At 48.9% G+C, this 17,812-nt stretch overlaps 1 protein-coding gene across 3 annotated transcripts in view; it reads right to left on the minus strand.

The window, feature by feature from the left end:
• atp8a1 (ATPase phospholipid transporting 8A1) overlaps positions 1–17,812 on the minus strand; it is an 87,035-nt gene continuing 69,223 nt past the window's right edge. For 2 of the 3 annotated variants that reach the window (XM_084692210.1, XM_084692209.1), the window contains 8 exons: positions 14,783–14,861; positions 13,338–13,399; positions 12,848–12,904; positions 12,355–12,462; positions 5,900–5,988; positions 5,371–5,463; positions 3,937–4,028; positions 1–2,622 (listed from right to left, as the gene is read on the minus strand). In XM_084692210.1, coding sequence (XP_084548336.1) covers positions 2,525–2,622; positions 3,937–4,028; positions 5,371–5,463; positions 5,900–5,988; positions 12,355–12,462; positions 12,848–12,904; positions 13,338–13,399; positions 14,783–14,861 — 678 coding nt within the window. In that variant the 3' untranslated portion in view covers positions 1–2,524. Of the gene's footprint in view, positions 2,623–3,936; positions 4,029–5,370; positions 5,464–5,899; positions 5,989–12,354; positions 12,463–12,847; positions 12,905–13,337; positions 13,400–14,782; positions 14,862–17,812 lie in introns of those variants that run through there. The other variant, XR_014748401.1, reaches the window with a different exon arrangement.

The following is a 17,812-nucleotide window of genomic DNA, read 5'->3' on the forward strand; positions in this document are numbered from 1 at the left end:
TTATGTTTGTAAAGTTTTATTTCAGTAGTCCTTTATGGCAGTAAAAGACAGAACACTTAAAGTTTGCAGTCCCAACATGCAGAACAATCATTGAACAAAAGACAAAAAGAAACAATATCAAAAAAATCTAAAAAGTGCATTTTTCTTCAGTAAAGTGACCAACACTTGAGAGAGAGAATCAAAAGTAGTACAATTAACACTTAACCAAAGAACGGTTTGTTATTCCACTCATGCAGCCCACGACTTAAACAGACGACAGTTTGTTGGTTAAAAGCAACAGTCCCAAGCCTTGCTTCCACGACAATGACGTTCACATCAGAAGACCCACATTCAGCATTTTGGAATTTTGAAAGCAGATGACAACCAATCAGATAAACACTCAAGTATAGCATAACCAATCACTTCACCGATATATCCTCACAAAACCAGGAAATAAAAACACAGAGGTTTATTGTAAAGTAGAGGTGCACTGTGTGAAGAGAGAGAAAATAACTTACAAAACATACTGTAATACACCCAGAGAAATGATATACCAAAACCAATACCCAGATAATATGAAATATCCACTACTGGAAAGGTACAGAGTGCATTGTGCAACAACTCCTGTCAAAGCAAGCATCAATGAGGCCTAAAACCCTCCAAGACTGGGTTAGGGTTTTGGCCACACGCACACACACACACACACACGTTCATAAACACACACGCACACACACACACGTTCATAAACACACACGCACAGGGCCATGCAGCAGCACACAATAGTACACCATCATTATACCTGGAGTCGTGCAGACTGACGAGAGGAGCGAGCAGCACACACACACACACACACACTCCCCCACCCACACCCCCGGACACTCAAAAGTTCATGTACACACACATTCAAAGAACGCAACACCACAACTGAGGTGTCAGCATCTCTCAGTGCCATATTGAGAACACACATTAAGACATGCAAACAGAGCAGGTATCCCCAGGAGAAGGTATTCACACACTCACGGACGGACGGACGGACGGACGGACTGACTCACGCTCAGAATCATTCACACGTGCACATGCAGACGACACATACGCACACACACGGTCAGAACACCAATCTCCCATAGGGAGAAGAGCAAACAGACAAATACAAGACTTTTAATTTTTAAATAAATTAGCGTTAACGATATTAATAAGAACAAGACATTTAAGAAAGCTGTTTCCTTCCATCATTCGAGCATTCTCAATCATTTTGTCTGAGAAAGGAACCAAACGCACAGACGATTCATTACAAAGCCGGTCAATGCAAAATTCGTACATCTCCAATATAAAAATACAAATTCACAAAATAACTATAGAGACCAAGTCGTTTTTCGATACTGTGTGGAGCTTTCCTGGCTAATCTTCTCTCTCCTGTAAGCTAATGGCACTTATGTTCAGAGGATAAACTCCATTCTAAGGGAAATACGATCGTGAAATACAAGCCGCCACTGTAAGCATACAGAAACTGAAGAAGACCGTCAAGCAGACCCCCCCACCCCCCCAAACACTCTGAAGGACAAAAGAACCTAGGTTTTACATGTGCCACAAGGCACTTCATTTGTTACCATGAGTACAATATTGGGGAGGTATGGAGTTCACCTTTACCAATCAAAGGGTAGAGCACTGTCCTACACTAGCTAGGCTACCTTGTTCCATCAGGGGGAAACTAGTCAGGCACCATTGTGATTGTTGCAGCCGAGTAATGTGTGGAATGCAATTACTTGTTAAGAGCAATCGAACTGCTGTGTAACATGGTGGAGATTTGGACTACGGCAAAGTAGCTATCATTAAAAAGTCAAACAAACTAGGCACGATACCTACATACTAATTCTTACATATATAAACAGAATTAAATGAGAGAGATAAGTATGGCTGAAGGCATGAACAAATGTAAGGCCTTATTATACAGTAGACATGTTCACACAAGTGCAAAAGAACAACAAAACAACGAATTGTCTGGTCTGAAGTGGTCCATTCAGTGCTGGAATAAACTCTGGAGTGTGTGTAGGTTAGGGGTACATTGTTCTAATCATATCCATTGTTTGAAGAGATTGAATTTACGACTGCTCTTTGGCAATCTATGTTTACATCAATATTGTCATTAAACATTTTGTGCCAAAAATTGTTCAAATGATTAGAACTTTTTGTACGTTATTCTTTTTTGGGATCTGCTAGAATATACATAAAGACATTTCACAGAGGTGACATTTCACTCCATTTGACTGAGCAAGAACAGTGATGAACTTCAGACCACAGATTCTGCTAAAAATGCAAGCACAGTGCTCATTATGTCTGCTGAACACACAACTACAGCATAGTGAATACTTTTTCAACGCTATTTTGTTCCATGTTTTTTTCCCTTTTTGAAGTTGTACAACACATCCATCCCTCCCTTCGGTATCCTGTCCACACCCCCCCACAGGCTTGTGGTGAAGTCACCCGGGGGGCACCCCTTCGCTTGCTTCAAATGGCCGTGGGAAACGGCCCAGGCTCCGGACAGACCTCACCACTCGTTGGGCCTCTGTTTGGTGGTGTCGTACGCCCGGATCACTTCTGACTGCGACACCACCCCGTTCTCGTCCTGGGAGAAGGCATAGCCGTCTGCGAGCAGGACACAGGGGGTGAGATACAGAACAACAAGGCCACCTGCGCACCCTGGTTGGAAGGTAACACGTCGACATGAACTCAAATGAACTCAATTTAAACAAATTAACAAATAAATTGACATACTTTAACAGATTAAACAAAAATAATTTAAAAATAAGATAAGAATATAAAAACTAAAAATTATTAAAACAAAGCTCCCTAAGGTTTCTCTGTGCTTAAATTCCTTTTAGGGGGTGGTGGTGGTGGTGGTGGTGGGGGGGGGGGCGTCTTTCTGATATCTGACACCTGTTCTCTCAGGTCTACAGCTAGCTACCACCCAGGGTCTGTTCTGACCTCTGACCTCTGGACTCACCTTCAGGTCTCATATGACTCGGTCACTAACTGCAGGCCAGCGGACGAGTTCAATAGGCCCCGTGAGAGGAGTGCATTGTGGGAATAACATTTCAACAATTCATGAATGGTCATTTCTGGTCTAACCACAAGCTCACGCCACAGCACTCAGGAAAGGCAAGAGAGGTAGGTGTCTAACATGGGCAGAGGAGGTACTGGGGCTACTACAGGTCAAATATGAGTGTCAAATAAAAGGAGTTACACAACAAGGATCCTATATCTATGATAAATACAAGGTAAAAAAACAGACAAAACAATCAGCAAAAAGCAAAAACAAACAAACAGAAGTAGCACAAAAACACCACAAAACAAACAGACGGAACAAACCAAAATTAAACCAAATCCATTCCATCTGTGTAGAAGTATTGACCTCTACACCAGGGCTGTGTTGAAGTTAGCATTAGAACAGACTGTATCTCCAGCAGTCTGAGGCCCAGGCCTCAGGCAATGGCGGTGGTTATTAGCAGGTGTTAAGACACAAACAGGGAACAGAAGGGTGTTCTAGTGTAACTTAATGGGCTTTGAGACAGGGTTATGTATGTGGATTTCCTGCATCTGGCTAATGTGGAACATGTGGATGGGATTTTACAGAGCGGAGGGATCACTGGAGAATTACCGCTTCTCCAGCAAGCTCTTCTGCTGGGTACTGTGTGTGTGTATATGTGTGTGTGCTATTCTGCTGGGTATTGTGTGTGTGCTCTTCTGCTGGGTACTGTGTGTGTGTATATGTGTGGGTGCTATTCTGCTGGGTATTGTGTGTGTGCTCTTCTATTGGGTACTGTGTGTGTGTACTCCTACTGGGTACAGAGCTGGATGACGGAAGAGGAATAGCACTTGGCTCCTACAACTCCCTGCATGGGTGTGTGTGTGTGTGTGTGCATGCATGCACAGGCACAAGGGTGCGTGTGTGACACTTACGGAGCAGGTTCTGCTGCATGGAGTCTGACCGGTACAGACTGACCGTGCTCTTCTTGAAGACGTTCTTCAGTAGCTGGGCTCTCTCCGTCAAACTGGTAAGACACACAGATACGAGAGGGTGAGAGAGGGAGAGAGAGGGTGAGAGAGGGAGAGAGAGGGTGAGAGAGGGAGAGAGAGGGTGAGAGAGGGAGAGAGAGGGTGAGAGAGGGAGAGAGAGGGTGAGAGAGGGAGAGAGAGGGTGAGAGAGGGAGAGAGAGGGTGTCGCCAACACGCTGAGCCCTGCAGTTATACTTAATGACCCATACATGAAGCTTCTCTCCAGCTGCTCTTCCTGCTGGGAGCTGCCAGGCACACAGGACACGGAGGGACTGAGATCCAGGAGGGGAAACTGACCTGTGGGTTTTCTCCTACAGTATGTCTGTGTGTGTGTGTGTGTTGGGGGGGCGGGATTTATAATGATATAAATGATGTATATACGATATCTTTGTATAATCTGTGTGTGCTCGTGTGCAATTTTGTCACGTTTTTGTAAGTGTGTTTGTGTGTGTCCGTACTTGTGTGTGTGTGTGACTCCGCTGAGCCTGCTGTGTCTGGGACAGTGGCCAACAAGGGGAGATCAGTGGGAGCCAGCAACCAATTTGATATTGATGTGTACCATGCTAATGTGCTCCCCGGGCCTGAGAGGGGCAGCCAGACTGGCAGGCTACCTGATGAAAGCCCTGGCCTGGGAGCCCCTTCTCGGGGATCCATGCTGAAGATCCACGGCTTTAATAATCCAGAGGCACCGCTGCCATGCGGCTCGCACAGTAACACAATGACAGTGAGGGAGCTGGGTTTGAGCCGCGAGGCTGCTGGGTTTGAGCCGCGAGGCTGCTTTCTGGGTGGAGTGGACGGAAAGGAATACAAAGACGGAAAGGAATACAAAGAGCAAATGTTCTCCCGGACGGTGCTACTTGAAGAAGACAAGTGACACGCTGCTGATCCTGAGATACAGTGTGTGTGTGTGTGTGTGAAGGGGGGGCAGGGTGGCTGAGAAAAGAGATGGAGGAGAGTGTGTGTCTGTGTCCAGAAGGTCAGGATGTCTGTGGAAGTAGGAGATGGAGGAGTGTGTGATGGAGGAGTGTGTGATGGAGGAGTGTGTGATGGAGGAGTGTGTGATGGAGGAGTGTGTGATGGAGGAGGGTGTGATGGAGAAGGGTGTGATGGAGGAGGGTGTGATGGAGGAGGGTGTGATTGAGGAGGGTGTGATGGAGGAGGGTGTGATGGAGGAGGGTGTGATGGAGGAGGGTGTGATGGAGGAGGGTGTGATGGAGGAGTGTGTGATGGAGGAGGGTGTGATGGAGGAGGGTGTGATGGAGGAGGGTGTGATGGAGGAGGGTGTGATGGAGGAGGGTGTGATGGAGGAGGGTGTGATGGAGGAGGGTGTGATGGTACCTCTTCCCGTGCACCACAGCTCCAGGGTCCTTAGAGAGGGCCTCCAGCTCCTGGACCTCGTCCACCAGAGTCTTGAAGCACACCTTCTTCACCCTGTAAGGGAGGACGACCAATCACAATCACCGAGCAAAACAAATGTAAAACCAAACCCAGATTGTCAAAATGAACAGAATCTCTGAATGTGTTTCAAGACCAAGACTACAATGAGTCTAAAGGCCTTTGCAGACCGAGTCCGAAGCAAATAAACAAACAAAAAAACAGAATTATTCTGTATTTTTTGTGGCACTTTTTTATTTTATTTGAATACTGCCTACTTTGTGATGGCCTCTAAAATATGCTTGCTTACCGTGTCCAAAATGTACACAAACTGAAACACTGTTTGCAACTCACAGAGGTGGATCTGACCGCGTGACCTCTAGATCCACAGTGAAATGCTCTACCAATGGGCCTATTCCCATGCTGTCTGAGAGGAGCTAGCTCTAGACAGGAAGTGAGGAGGGATGGCGGCGCTATGCTGAGGGCTACTTACACTTTGTAGGCCACGTCAAAGACCAGGGAGGTGATGGGGATGAAGACCAGGCCCATCCAGAAGACCCCCGAACTGAACATCATGTCCGCCTGAGTACACACACACACACACACACACCTTAGGGTCATTGCGGAAAAAACACTGATCAAAGGGTGATGATGCAAGACAAAGGTAAAAGGAGAAGAGGTTGGCAACAGGAGAAGCTCCAGCCTCGGGTGAAACCTATTAGAGCTTTTTCCAAAACAACAACAGCAGGGAGTGTAAGCCCCTGGGTGCAGATGCCCTGCAGGAGTGGAGATGTGTCCCCTAGGCTGGAGACTGGCAGTGGATAGTATCGGTGTCTTGGAAGATGTTTACTGTAGGTCCTGATGATGATGATGTTTTGATGTACTGTAATATATGTACGTCACTTTGAAATGCTTATCTGTTGTCTTTTATTGCCAGGTCTCCCTTGATTTTTTTTTTAATGACATTTCACTGGGTTTACTCCAGTTTAAATACAGCTTAAATCAAATAAAAAATGAACACAAAACAGATGTTTCCATTCAAACCCTCCCCCAAAAACAAACAACAGCACTGCGACGATAGATAGCGGTGGGCTAGCCCAGCAGGGCTGAGCTGGGTGGTGTTATTGTTGTTGTTTGGGTTTACTCTAACCATCTCCACATCCCCTCAGGCTGAGGATGGGACTTTGTGGGCCGGCAGCTGTACTGCAGGATCCTTTCCACCAGTCACCAAGCCTATTGTGATGGCTGGTGAAACCCCTGCAGTTGGGTGGGACACTTCCTCACACGGTTTATTAGTATGAGGTCAGTGAGTGTCTTGACCCCCACCACCCCTCACCCACCCTGCCCTGATTAACCTACCCACAATGCCCTGGGGCTTCCTGGAGCTCACCCGAGGAGAAACATGAGCAGGGAAGCACTGGGGATCAGGAACACTCACTGAGATATGGGGCTCAGCCCTCCAGTCCTCAGCAACAGTCTTTGGGTATGGCTGGCAAAAGCATCTCTGGAACGACTTGAGCCCAGTGCGATATAAGCTGTGAAGTCCGAGCCAGACCGACTCTGCCTCGTTGACTCTGTGAAGTCAATGAGGCAGTGATGGACAGCCCACCAGAAGGTTCAGATGGGAACTTTCTTGTTGTTGTCCTCTTCACCGTTCAAATAATAAACATTATCTCAGTGTTTTCTTGAGTGGGATCTTGGAACTGTGGTCATTGTGTGTCATTTTGCCAAGAAAAATACACAAATGAGATAGCCGTGGACTTGATCCAGACTCATTTGTTAGTCTGCGTTCAGAAGCAGAGTTTTCCACTTCAGATCACCATCTCACCGGATCTCATAAGCCTGCCATCTGGGACGGCAGCTTCTCTGCATGTCCGTGGTCATCAAGGCTTGTGAAAACAAACAATTCATTAGACGACAGAGTCGGCCCAATCAACTCAGACAGTTCAAATGAAACGCAGTTGGACGTGTCGGGAGGTTCCATTGGGTCTGTGCGGGGGGGGGGGGGCATCCCTGGCGTGGGCTAGCCCATGCAGCCTTCTGAGTGGGTGTCGTGTTTGCTTTGGCCTGGCTGCATTGAAACTATCTGTCATTACATGTCAAAAAGCCAGACACACGCCCCTCGCATCAATTTGGCCAGTACATGCTTGAGCCACTTGTCCAAACTACAAGGCCCCCAGACAATGGCCTTCCTGTAACACTAAACAGGCAGGATCCTAGGATGGTGCCTTAGGAGGCACCTACATATCTACACGCACAAGCACACACACACACCGGTGCGCAAACACACCAAGACACTAAAACACACATTCACACACAGTAAAAAGTATCAAGGGGCTCAGGTGTTCTGAAATTAGCTAATCTGTTCGTCATTACTAGCAAATGGACTTTGATGTCTGACAAAACATCAGGGAAAGAGGAAATCCCAAATGGCTGGAAATCAAAATGTCTTTTTCCTAATGTTTCAACGGGATGGAAATGAATGGAGCTTTCTATGTTGCCCAGCGACGAAAAATACATAGGTTGAGGGAAAATTGCACAGGAGCACGAGACCTTTTCCTGTCAGGTTTGAAGCTAGACAGTCCCAGTGGAAACATATTTGGGCCTTTATTGCTGCGTCAGTTTAATTATTTTAATTTTCATCCAATGTATCACACATTTAATGGCAGTATTTAAGCTGTCGTGAAAATCTTTTGAAAATATACCATGGATACAAACTCTGTACATTAAATCAAAGTCAATGGGGCTCATAAAATAAACCATCCCCTTATTTCATAACATTTATCTCTTACAAACATTTGTCCAACTTATCTATATAAATATTCCACAGCCACAGACAATGTGGAGTGTATACAGAACCAAAACATCACTAATCTCTTGGATTGTTTATCATAAAACGTAGGCTAACTTAGAGCCAACTGCCACCCCTAATCCATAAATTCAGAGTTGAACCTCATATCACAAATGTTTGCCTATATGAGATATTTCGAGAAGCCAAGCTAAATGGCATCTAAGCCAGCAGTGTTGGGTGAACGCAAGGGACGACTCATTCCTCGGAAGACTCATTCCTGGGGGCCAAGGGAGCTGGGAGTCTAGGGTGTGGGGTGTATTTTTAGGACAAACTAATAAACTGGTCTGGGCTGGCAGACAGTGGTGTCCGCAGCCACAGGGCTGTGTGTTTTGACAGGCCATCAGCCCCCTCATGGACACTGGAGACACACAGACGCGCTCCCTCACAGATACACACACACTCAAGCGCACACACACACACTAAAGAGACGTGTTGACACATTCATCCTCTCACGGTTTCTCTCTAACTGTAGACAGATACAAAATCCCTCAGAAGACACATTTTGCAAAAAAAAAAAAAAAAGGATTTACAAAAATCTGGTTCAGGTCAACAGGCTATTGAAACCTCCATTAGAGACTGGGAGAGCTGCTCTGTCTTCGCCAGCGATGTCTAGGTGCATTGATCAGTCGTCTCCCTCAGTGGCAGTTGGCTGATTGTGCCTGGCAGGCCCACAGTGATAGTGTGGCTCCAAGAATGTTAAAGCCTGCTATTGTGATGGTAAATATGAAGGGAGGACAATCCAATTCACCCGGTGCCGAGGCCTTTGGCTTTAGAAAGCAGATTGAGAAAAGCCAACACGCCCCCCCCCCCCCCCCCCGCCCCCCATCCACATCCACACACACACAGTCTCCATCTCTTTCTGTCATATCTGAAAGGCCGTCAGATTTCAGATTCTCCTCCTCCATTGGCTGAGCCTGGGCCTGGAGATGCTGATACCCAGACACCAGCGCCCTGAGAGCACAGAGCCTCTTTGTGCAGCCCCTCTTTATTGGCCACATTGAGAGGAGGGTTAAGTCAAATCCAGTAATAGGGAGTTATTCTACCTCTACCCACCTCGCCTCCCCTCTTATGCTGAATGCAGCTGAGTTCACTGGACCTTACAATTAGGAGAAAACAGTATGGTAGGATGTCTGGGGCTCTGGGGAGGAGGAAGGGATCTATATGTTAGGGAGACGGCATACATCCCCCCTTAAATGCCATAGTCATCACGCGGTCCCAAATCCCAAGCATTAGGGCTCGGCTGGGCAGCCGGCTAGCATGCAGCAACACTGCAGAGGGAAACAACCAGTCCCAGAGGACTCCAGAGCAGAGAAAAGATATGGAGGCTCACTCAATGCCCCCAACAGAGCGAGAGAGAGAGAGAAACAGAGAGCGAGATTGAAAGAGGCCTTGCTTGGACAAGGCCCACAGATCCACAAATTCCCCAAATGTCGTCATTGCGACGCAGGGGCAAACGCAGAACTCACAATCCCTTCACCTCCTGCCCCCCCCCACACACTCTTCCAGCTTCCACCATGGAAAACAAACACTGGCTCTCTCAGTAGGGTCCATCTCCCAGTCCATGTTCTCTCTCTGTGTGTCGCCTCACAACGGACCCAGAGACATCGGCAAAGAAAACAAGAGTGTGTGACCACTTACATAAACACTTTGAGCTCAACACAAGTCGCTCGGGCACAACTGTCAGTCAGTGATTTACAACGTGTATCGCAAAAAGATTAAAATTGCGGAAAAGACAGAGTGGAGGGCAGATTCCATGTCAGTTTTACATGTATTAGCTCAGCAGTCATGACATTACAGCTTGAGCTCTGTGACGGATACATCAATTGTAATGCATATCCTCACACTCACACACACACACACACACACACACACACACACACACACACACACACACACACACGATACAGCTAAACCATCGACAAATGTGTGGGGCGTCCATAACACTCTAGACTCCAATAAATCACTGGGTCTGTGGGTCCGGTAGGTCTCCCCGAGGTTTTAACAACAGAGCAAAAAAAAATAAAAAAAAGCTCCCCTACAATCCACACGCGGGTCTTTAAGAAAGGCCTAAATTATTCCAAAAACCGAAGAGGGGGACAAAGTCAACACAGATACTGAGGGCCTCTCTAATTCCATCATAGGGCCTTTCACAGATTTAATAGTGAGGAACCGTGTGGGCTTGTGTAAAACCACGGGGGGCTGGGAGTTGTGTGTTGAAATTCACCCCCAGAGTTTGAGGGCTCCCTGTGGCTTTCAGAAGAGATGGCGAGCCCTGCTTCTTTCATTTCAAATACTGGATGTCTATCAAACATACTGTATGCACACACACGCACTTGTGAATATAAACACACCCACAGATTGCAGGCTGGTGGGCGAGTGAGGAGAGGCTGGGTGTTATCTCTAGGAGGTGCGTCAGACTGCTCAGTGCCACTCTCAAGGGCATTCCTCTGGTTCAAAGTAAGTGATGTGTGATACGCCGACTTACGCAAATCCGCTACAGGTGCACTGGAACAGAAATAAAACCAGGAAACACACGAGGGTGTTGGAGACATGAGTACAGGGCTTTGAGCTCCACCTTCACATGCGATAAAAAAAATAATTAAAAAAAACACAATTTGAAAAGACCCGATCGGCTCTGCTGGCGGAATAGCGATCATCTTCTGTCGGGGAGTCTTCTGGAAGTCTGACTTTCACGATCAAAGGTTGTTATCCTCGCACGCGTTCAGGCGCCGCAACTCCGGTGCGGACAGAGAGTCCTGCGGGCCGCGTGACAGAACCCGCCGTGGAATGTGATGAATGGCCGCTGAGCGGGGGATGGATGTGCTGCTGACAAGCGTTGGAGTGTGCGTGAGAGTGAGAGGAAGTCCAGCGGTCCTCATCAGCAGGGAAAACAGGCGGGGTGTGGGAGAGGGTGGCAGCGGGGTAGATATGGGAGGGACAGCCAGCGGGCAGCCGGCCAGGGCCACTTTGTCTACCTGAGAACCCGGGGAACACAGCTGGTCCCCTGGAGCATAGCCGTGCTCCTACAGGGTCATCTGACATCTTCCTTTCTTATCCGTGTCAGACCTTCAGGGGAAACAATGGGGGTGATGTGCGGTTTGGACTCGGTCCAAGATGGAAGGCCTCTGAATGGCTGAAGGCCGACTCCCCCCCTCCCTCTCTACCTCCCTCCCTCCTTTTCTCTCCCCTTCTCTCCCTCCCTACTCGTCTCTCCCCTTCTCTCCCTGCCTCCGTCTCCCTCCTCCAGCTCAGTTGCGGGAGGCTGGGGGGCTGGGGGACTGGGAGGCTGTGGGGCTGGGAGCAGGGCTCTGATGCAGTCTCAGGTGTCGGAGGACGCGTCTCTGTGTGATGATGTACGGGTGTCTCTGTGGTGGGGCTGGAGCTTTGGGTTACAAGCTGCCCACAACACTCCATTACTGCCATCTCCCAGAGCTGCAGGGCCTGCATGGAACATCTCTCTCTCTGTGTGTGTGTGTGTGTGTTTGAGTGAGGAGCAGGTGGGTTGCAAAGAAGGAGGGGTACTCCACACAAATGCCTGTGTACGAAATGTACGAAAGGCCAAGGCATGAACGAGAACAATCCTGACTGACTCAAACAGGTCCTGGGTTCCAGTGCATTGTGGGAGAGCAGCATGTTAACCAGATCCATGCGGACGTCGCTCCGTCCCAGCGTGAACAGCAGTGGGGGGGGGGGGGGCTGCCTCGTCACGGCGCTACGGCGCCTTGACGTCACCTGCAGATACTCACCGGCAAGCAAGGCCGACGTAACACAAACACTGGCCTAATTGGCCCAATTAAGTCATTATGCAACACAAGCCAGAACCCACCGGGTCGGACCCCCTCCGGCCCTCCGTTTAGGAACACGCGATCGTATTTCACACACACGGAGAACAGAATAGTGGGAGAGAGGAAAGGAAATATTCCCACCACCAACATCATGTGAAAATGAGTTATGGGAAACTCCTGAGTATGAACTATGATAGCATGTAAATGGGTCTCATTGCAGGGTGATTGGATGTGTGTGTACAGTATACAGTACCAATCAAAAGTTTGGACACATTTTCCCTGAATATGTGTGTGTATTTGTGTGTGATTTACCTCTCCAGACATGTCGGGGGCCAGAGGAATCAGGGGCCACAGGGAGGAGTAGATGCCAAAGAACACCACCCATAGTCCGATGCTGCCCCAGATGGCGATGTGACTGAACTGGGGAGGGACACACAAAGTAATCATCACACACTTCCCTCGGTGATCAAGCTCATGACCAACATGACCCAAACACAAAGACTTCCGACGTACATTATGTTACCCAGACACCGTACTCTAGCTAGAACGCTAGTAGATGCGACAGTTGATTTGATTAATGGAGTTTAGTAACGGAAAGGTCTTCAGTAGATAATGGTCCTGTGTAATGATAACAGTATGGCAGAGGGTGGGGTGGGGGCTGGAGGGAGAGGAGGGTGGGGAAGGCTGGGGGACGTGCAGTAGAACTATGTTACAGGAGTCTGTGGTCCTGTAAAAGAGGGAGGGGAAGGGTGGGGGGGGGAGAAGGAAGTGGGAGGAGACGGAAGCAGGGGGAGATGAACCGTACCATGGTCCACGACGAGGTCTCCAGGCCGGCCTTCAGACACACCGTGATGACTACAAACTGCAGAGGAATCACAAAGTCAAATACTAAACCAACAGGAACCTCCTCACGTTCAAGGTTCAGTCGAAAGATGACACAAGGTCAGCACTGAGGAACACCATTCTGTAAACCCTTCCGAACTGTGTTCTTTGGCTTGAAAAGGGAAATTGAGGTTGTAAACGATAGCCATATACAGAGTGAATCTATATTTTGATCATTCTGTTCCACTGAATATCTAAATCCTTTATCCTAGGTCACATGAAACACCAAAGCCCAGGATGAAGAGTTACACAGCAAGACACCGAGACTCACACTGGATAAGAGATAAACACAGAGACCTGACAAGGGGCTCCCTGGAAAAACACCGGGCCTTTCATGTCTAATCCTTAACATAACACACACACAGGCTGTGTGTGCGGGGGAGCCGCTGGGATGTGTGTCCAGAAACACTTACTGTATAAACCATGTTCCCTAAAAGCAGATAGTCTGGAGTCTTTCCGTTGCCGAACACCGTATCTGTGAAAGAAAGTCGACATGAAGCAGCTTTTAGACAAACGAGGTCTCCTGAGCAGTGATTCTGCTCCTCCATTAGAGAGGGGGCAGTTAGGGTGGGCTCTGATATGTAGTCAACACACTGGGATCAGACAGCATATGAGTCCAGTACAATGTGTGCTCTGGAGCCATGAAGTGTCATTATTATGTAATCCTTCTGGACGAAAGAGAAGGAGACTGAGAGACTGAAGGCTGAGAACCAGTTGTTTGTTTTCATTACGCTGGGAGATCAAGAGTTGCATTTCCTCATGCTGGTAATTTTGGTCATTCATTACTCATTGTAAATCACTCTGTTTAGAAGTGCCCGTTGAGTGAATGCAACGTGTGATTAATCTCAAATTTAATGCTTGGGTCGGCCAGTTCTAAATCTACAAACGAGAAAGATGGAGGGAGAAAGAGAGAGAAGGGATAAGCAGAGGAGAGCAAGATGGTGGGAGTGAGCGCTAGAAAGAGAGAGTGAGCGAGCAAGGGAGCGAGAGAAGCAGAAAGAGAGTGCGAAAGAGAGAGACAGGAAGAGAAGCAGAAACAGAATCTCCCTTTACTTCCGGCTGGTCACATGCCTATGTGTGCGCTGAGGCCTTGCTGACAGCCTGTCAGTCACAGTAAAGGGGCTTGGTGCCTTTGTTAGCAGAGCAGGCCTGAGCTTGTGTGGTCCTCTGGTACGGCCAGCCAAGACTCTAGCTCAAAGATCCCTATTCTCTCAGCACACAGCCAGAGGAGCCCAGCCTCCTGGCCATGCAGGGACAGATAAGCTAAACCGGGAACTGAGAAGTGTGTAACAAGACAGCTGTGTGTGTGTGTGTGCGTGCACGTTTGTGTGTACTTGTGCTAGCACATGTTTGTGATTCAGCGGGAGCAGGACCTCACTGTGCAGGGAGGCCTGAAGGAGCAGGACCTCACTGTGCAGGGAGGCCTGAAGGAGCAGGACCTCACTGTGCAGGGAGGCCTGAAGGAGCAGGACCTCACTGTGCAGGGAGGCCTGAAGGAGCAGGACCTCACTGTGCAGGGAGGCCTGAAGGAGCAGGACCTCACTGTGCAGGGAGGCCTGAAGGAGCAGGACCTCACTGTGCAGGGAGGCCTGAAGGAGCAGGACCTCACTGTGCAGGGAGGCCTGAAGGAGCAGGACCTCACTGTGCAGGGAGGCCTGAAGGAGCAGGACCTCACTGTGCAGGGAGGCCTGAAGGAGCAGGACCTCACTATGCAGGGAGGCCTGTAGGAGCAGGACCTCACTGTGCAGGGAGGCCTGAAGGAGCAGGACCTCACTGACCTCACTGTGCAGGGAGGCCTGAAGGAGCAGGACCTCACTGACCTCACCTTGCAGGGAGGCCTGTAGGAGCAGGTACTCACCGTGCTGGAAGGCTCTGAGGGGAACCCAGAAGAGGATGACAGAGTGGAAGAGGCCGTTCAGACAATGGGCCCAGAAGACCTGCGAGGAGAGAGAGGGATGTAGGGAAGGAGGTAGAAGGGGAGAGGGAGGAGGGGTTGGGGTGGGGGGTTTCAAGAGAAAAGGAGGGAGAGAGATAGAAAGGAATAGCATGAGAAACCCCGTGGGTGCCCCAGCCTGCCAGCTGACCCCTGACCTCAGCTCTTTGTCCTGGCTCAGCGCTGGGCTAAGTGGCGGTTTTGTAGGGGCCTCCGCTCTGAATGGCCACCCCGCTGACAGACACTTTGTATATCCTGTGTGTGTGTTACGGGACAGAGAGAGAGAGAGAGAGGGAGACATAGAGAGAGAGAGAGCAAGCAGGAGAGAGAGAGAGAGCGGGAGAGAGAGAGGGTGCTGAGGGTTTTGGTTGCGTGCAGGCTTGGTGTGTGTGTGAGTATGCATTGGGTGGATGATGTCAATGTGTGTGGGAATGTGGTGTGAGTTTTCTTCTCTGTCAAATACCAATAATCTTGCTAAAGTATATTTGAAATTGGGGGGAATATATGATGAGAATTAAACAAACATAAATCAGTCTAAGAACACAGTAGTTGACAACTCTGACTGGGATTAAGCTGTTTTCATGGCCATTAGTAAGGGCTGGAAAATGAGTGTGTCTGGTGTGTGTGTGTGTGTGTATACAAGACCACCTCTGTGTGTGTGTTAGTGTCTGTGTATGTGTGTAGACTTTGGATGAGCCATTTAAATCAATATTCTTTCACTAAAACCACCTTGTTTCAAATTTACATTATGCAAGAAAAGGAGCCAAACAAAACACTAATGGGCGATGTAGCATGAACCAGCCGTGAAATCCAGTCTGCCTGAACACTCTGTATTCAGGCCCCATCTTACCCCTGCCCTGCCCCAGACATTGCACTTATTCCTGAATGCTGCAGCCTGGTCAAACCCAAACAGCTTGAATCACACAGTAAATAGGGGGGGGGAGGGGATCATATTTCATCAGATTCAAGGAGTCTCGCCTTTTAATGCCTTGGGAGTTAAGAGGAAACCCACTGTTAGGCTGACATGTTCTGAACTATTCAACAGTTTAATAAAGATGAATAAAATCAGTTTAATCCTGAGTTTTCCATTAAACACACAATTGCTCATGGAGGACAGGAGAGTCCAGGGGGTTCAGCCCTGCTCAGGGCTGAGTGTGTAGAGCTATAATACCTCACTCTCTCTGGCCTGACCTCCTCACCTTTGCTATCGTCTTAACAAAACAAAGCTCTGAGTCCCACACCAAGCCCAACCCCCCACCCCACCAACATTACCTCACCTCCGACCCAGCACACACACTCCCACAAGAGGCGATGGCTGACCAGAAACCATCCCCCCCCCCCCCCCCCGCCACACTCCTCCATCTCTCTGAGGCTGGAATCAATTATCTCCAATGTTACAATTACACATTTAACCCAATTAGCCTCCTACTGGCATACACAACCTCTCCTTTAGGACAGGCCCCGCCCCAGCCCCTAGCCCCAGCCCCAGCCCCAGCCCCACCCCCTCAGCCTCAACACAACATTGAGTGGAACAACAAGGCCTCCAGCAGCATAATTAATGCTAATTAAATCAATAAATGTTCATAATCATTTGTCACAGTGACCCCCCCAGCCAGCCAGCCTCACCAGCCCTCTCTTGTCTGTATCCCAGCAGGTTGCTAAGAATCGCAGCATGAATGCCTGTCTGTCCTATAAAGATCTGGCCTTTTGTGCAATGCCTAATTGCTTAAAAAAGCATGAAAGGATGTACTTTATATCGGGCCAAATATTTCTGCTGCCCCCCACCCTCACCTCACAACCACCTCCCTTCCTCCTAGACATTGTTGACCAAAAAGGAGATAAAAAGATTGAGAAAGAAAGAGAGAACAAGATACAGAGATAGAGAGAGAGAAGTAAACGAGGTTGGCTGATGAATGGTTGGGGGGCGGGATTGGGGCCAGTAATTACAGAGTCCATATTGAGGGACTGAGGTTGTTATAGTGACTTAAGTGTCAGGAATATGTCATTAAAAGTGAAAGGGGACACAGTCGGGGCCACACCTGAAATATTTCACACTCTTTCCCCTCCTTTTCGCACCTCAAACACAAACGGCTTTAATTCACAAAGACAGTATCTGTTGTGTACAAGAGAGCCAGGCGTGCAGGAAGAAAAGGCTTTTAGGGCCAAATTCCTGCAGGATTTTCTCACCTCGCCTAAGGCCAGCTGCAAGGGAAATATCAGAGGAGGAGAGTGGACAGGCCAGTGAAAACAGAACAGAGACCAAGCCCAGGCATCATGTAGAAGGCTGGAACAAGCTGGAGCTGAACTAGTAACAACTATCTGACAGGTCATTTTCTGACCCTTTCATGACATGCTAAACCACTTTAAACAGTTTCTTCATTGGGCCTGGCTCGAGCTCGTGTCCCCACACTACTCACAGGAGGCCCGTAAAACACTTGGCCGTACAGACCCTTTTCTCACCCAAACAGAAGTGAAGTGTGCTCAGGCCCGTCGCGTAGGGCGGCAGGGCTGTCCTGAGGAAAACCTCCAGGGAACCTGATCCGCGGGGGCCAACCTTGTTTGCAGCATCCAGACCAGTCCAGACCAGGCCGTGAAAGAACCGGCCAAGGCAGACAGAGCCAGACCAGGAAGAATGTTCTTCCAGAGCAAACAAACTCACTTAAACAAATTGCTTCATTTCCCGCATTGAGTCCTGTCACACACCATGACAGCACACGCTGTCTGCTCTGCCCCCCCTGGCCCTCTAGCCCCTGACCTCCACAACCAGTCCGCCTCTAATCTGTGTCCATGCTGCGCTAACCGGGTCTCCACGCCTGTGAGGGAGGGGGGGGGGGGGGTGGTCCTGGTGGCAGGCGTGGAGATGGGGGAAGGCGGGTGGGGGGCGTCTTTATTAGCAGCAGGGTAAAGCTCATGGAAAGCTGCCCCCCAGGGAGAAGGACAGACTGGAGCTCTGAC

Source organism: Hypomesus nipponensis, chromosome 1 (genome assembly GCF_054491055.1).
Source record: "Hypomesus nipponensis isolate SF chromosome 1, ASM5449105v1, whole genome shotgun sequence".
In the NCBI taxonomy this organism is placed as follows: Eukaryota; Metazoa; Chordata; class Actinopteri; order Osmeriformes; family Osmeridae; genus Hypomesus; species Hypomesus nipponensis.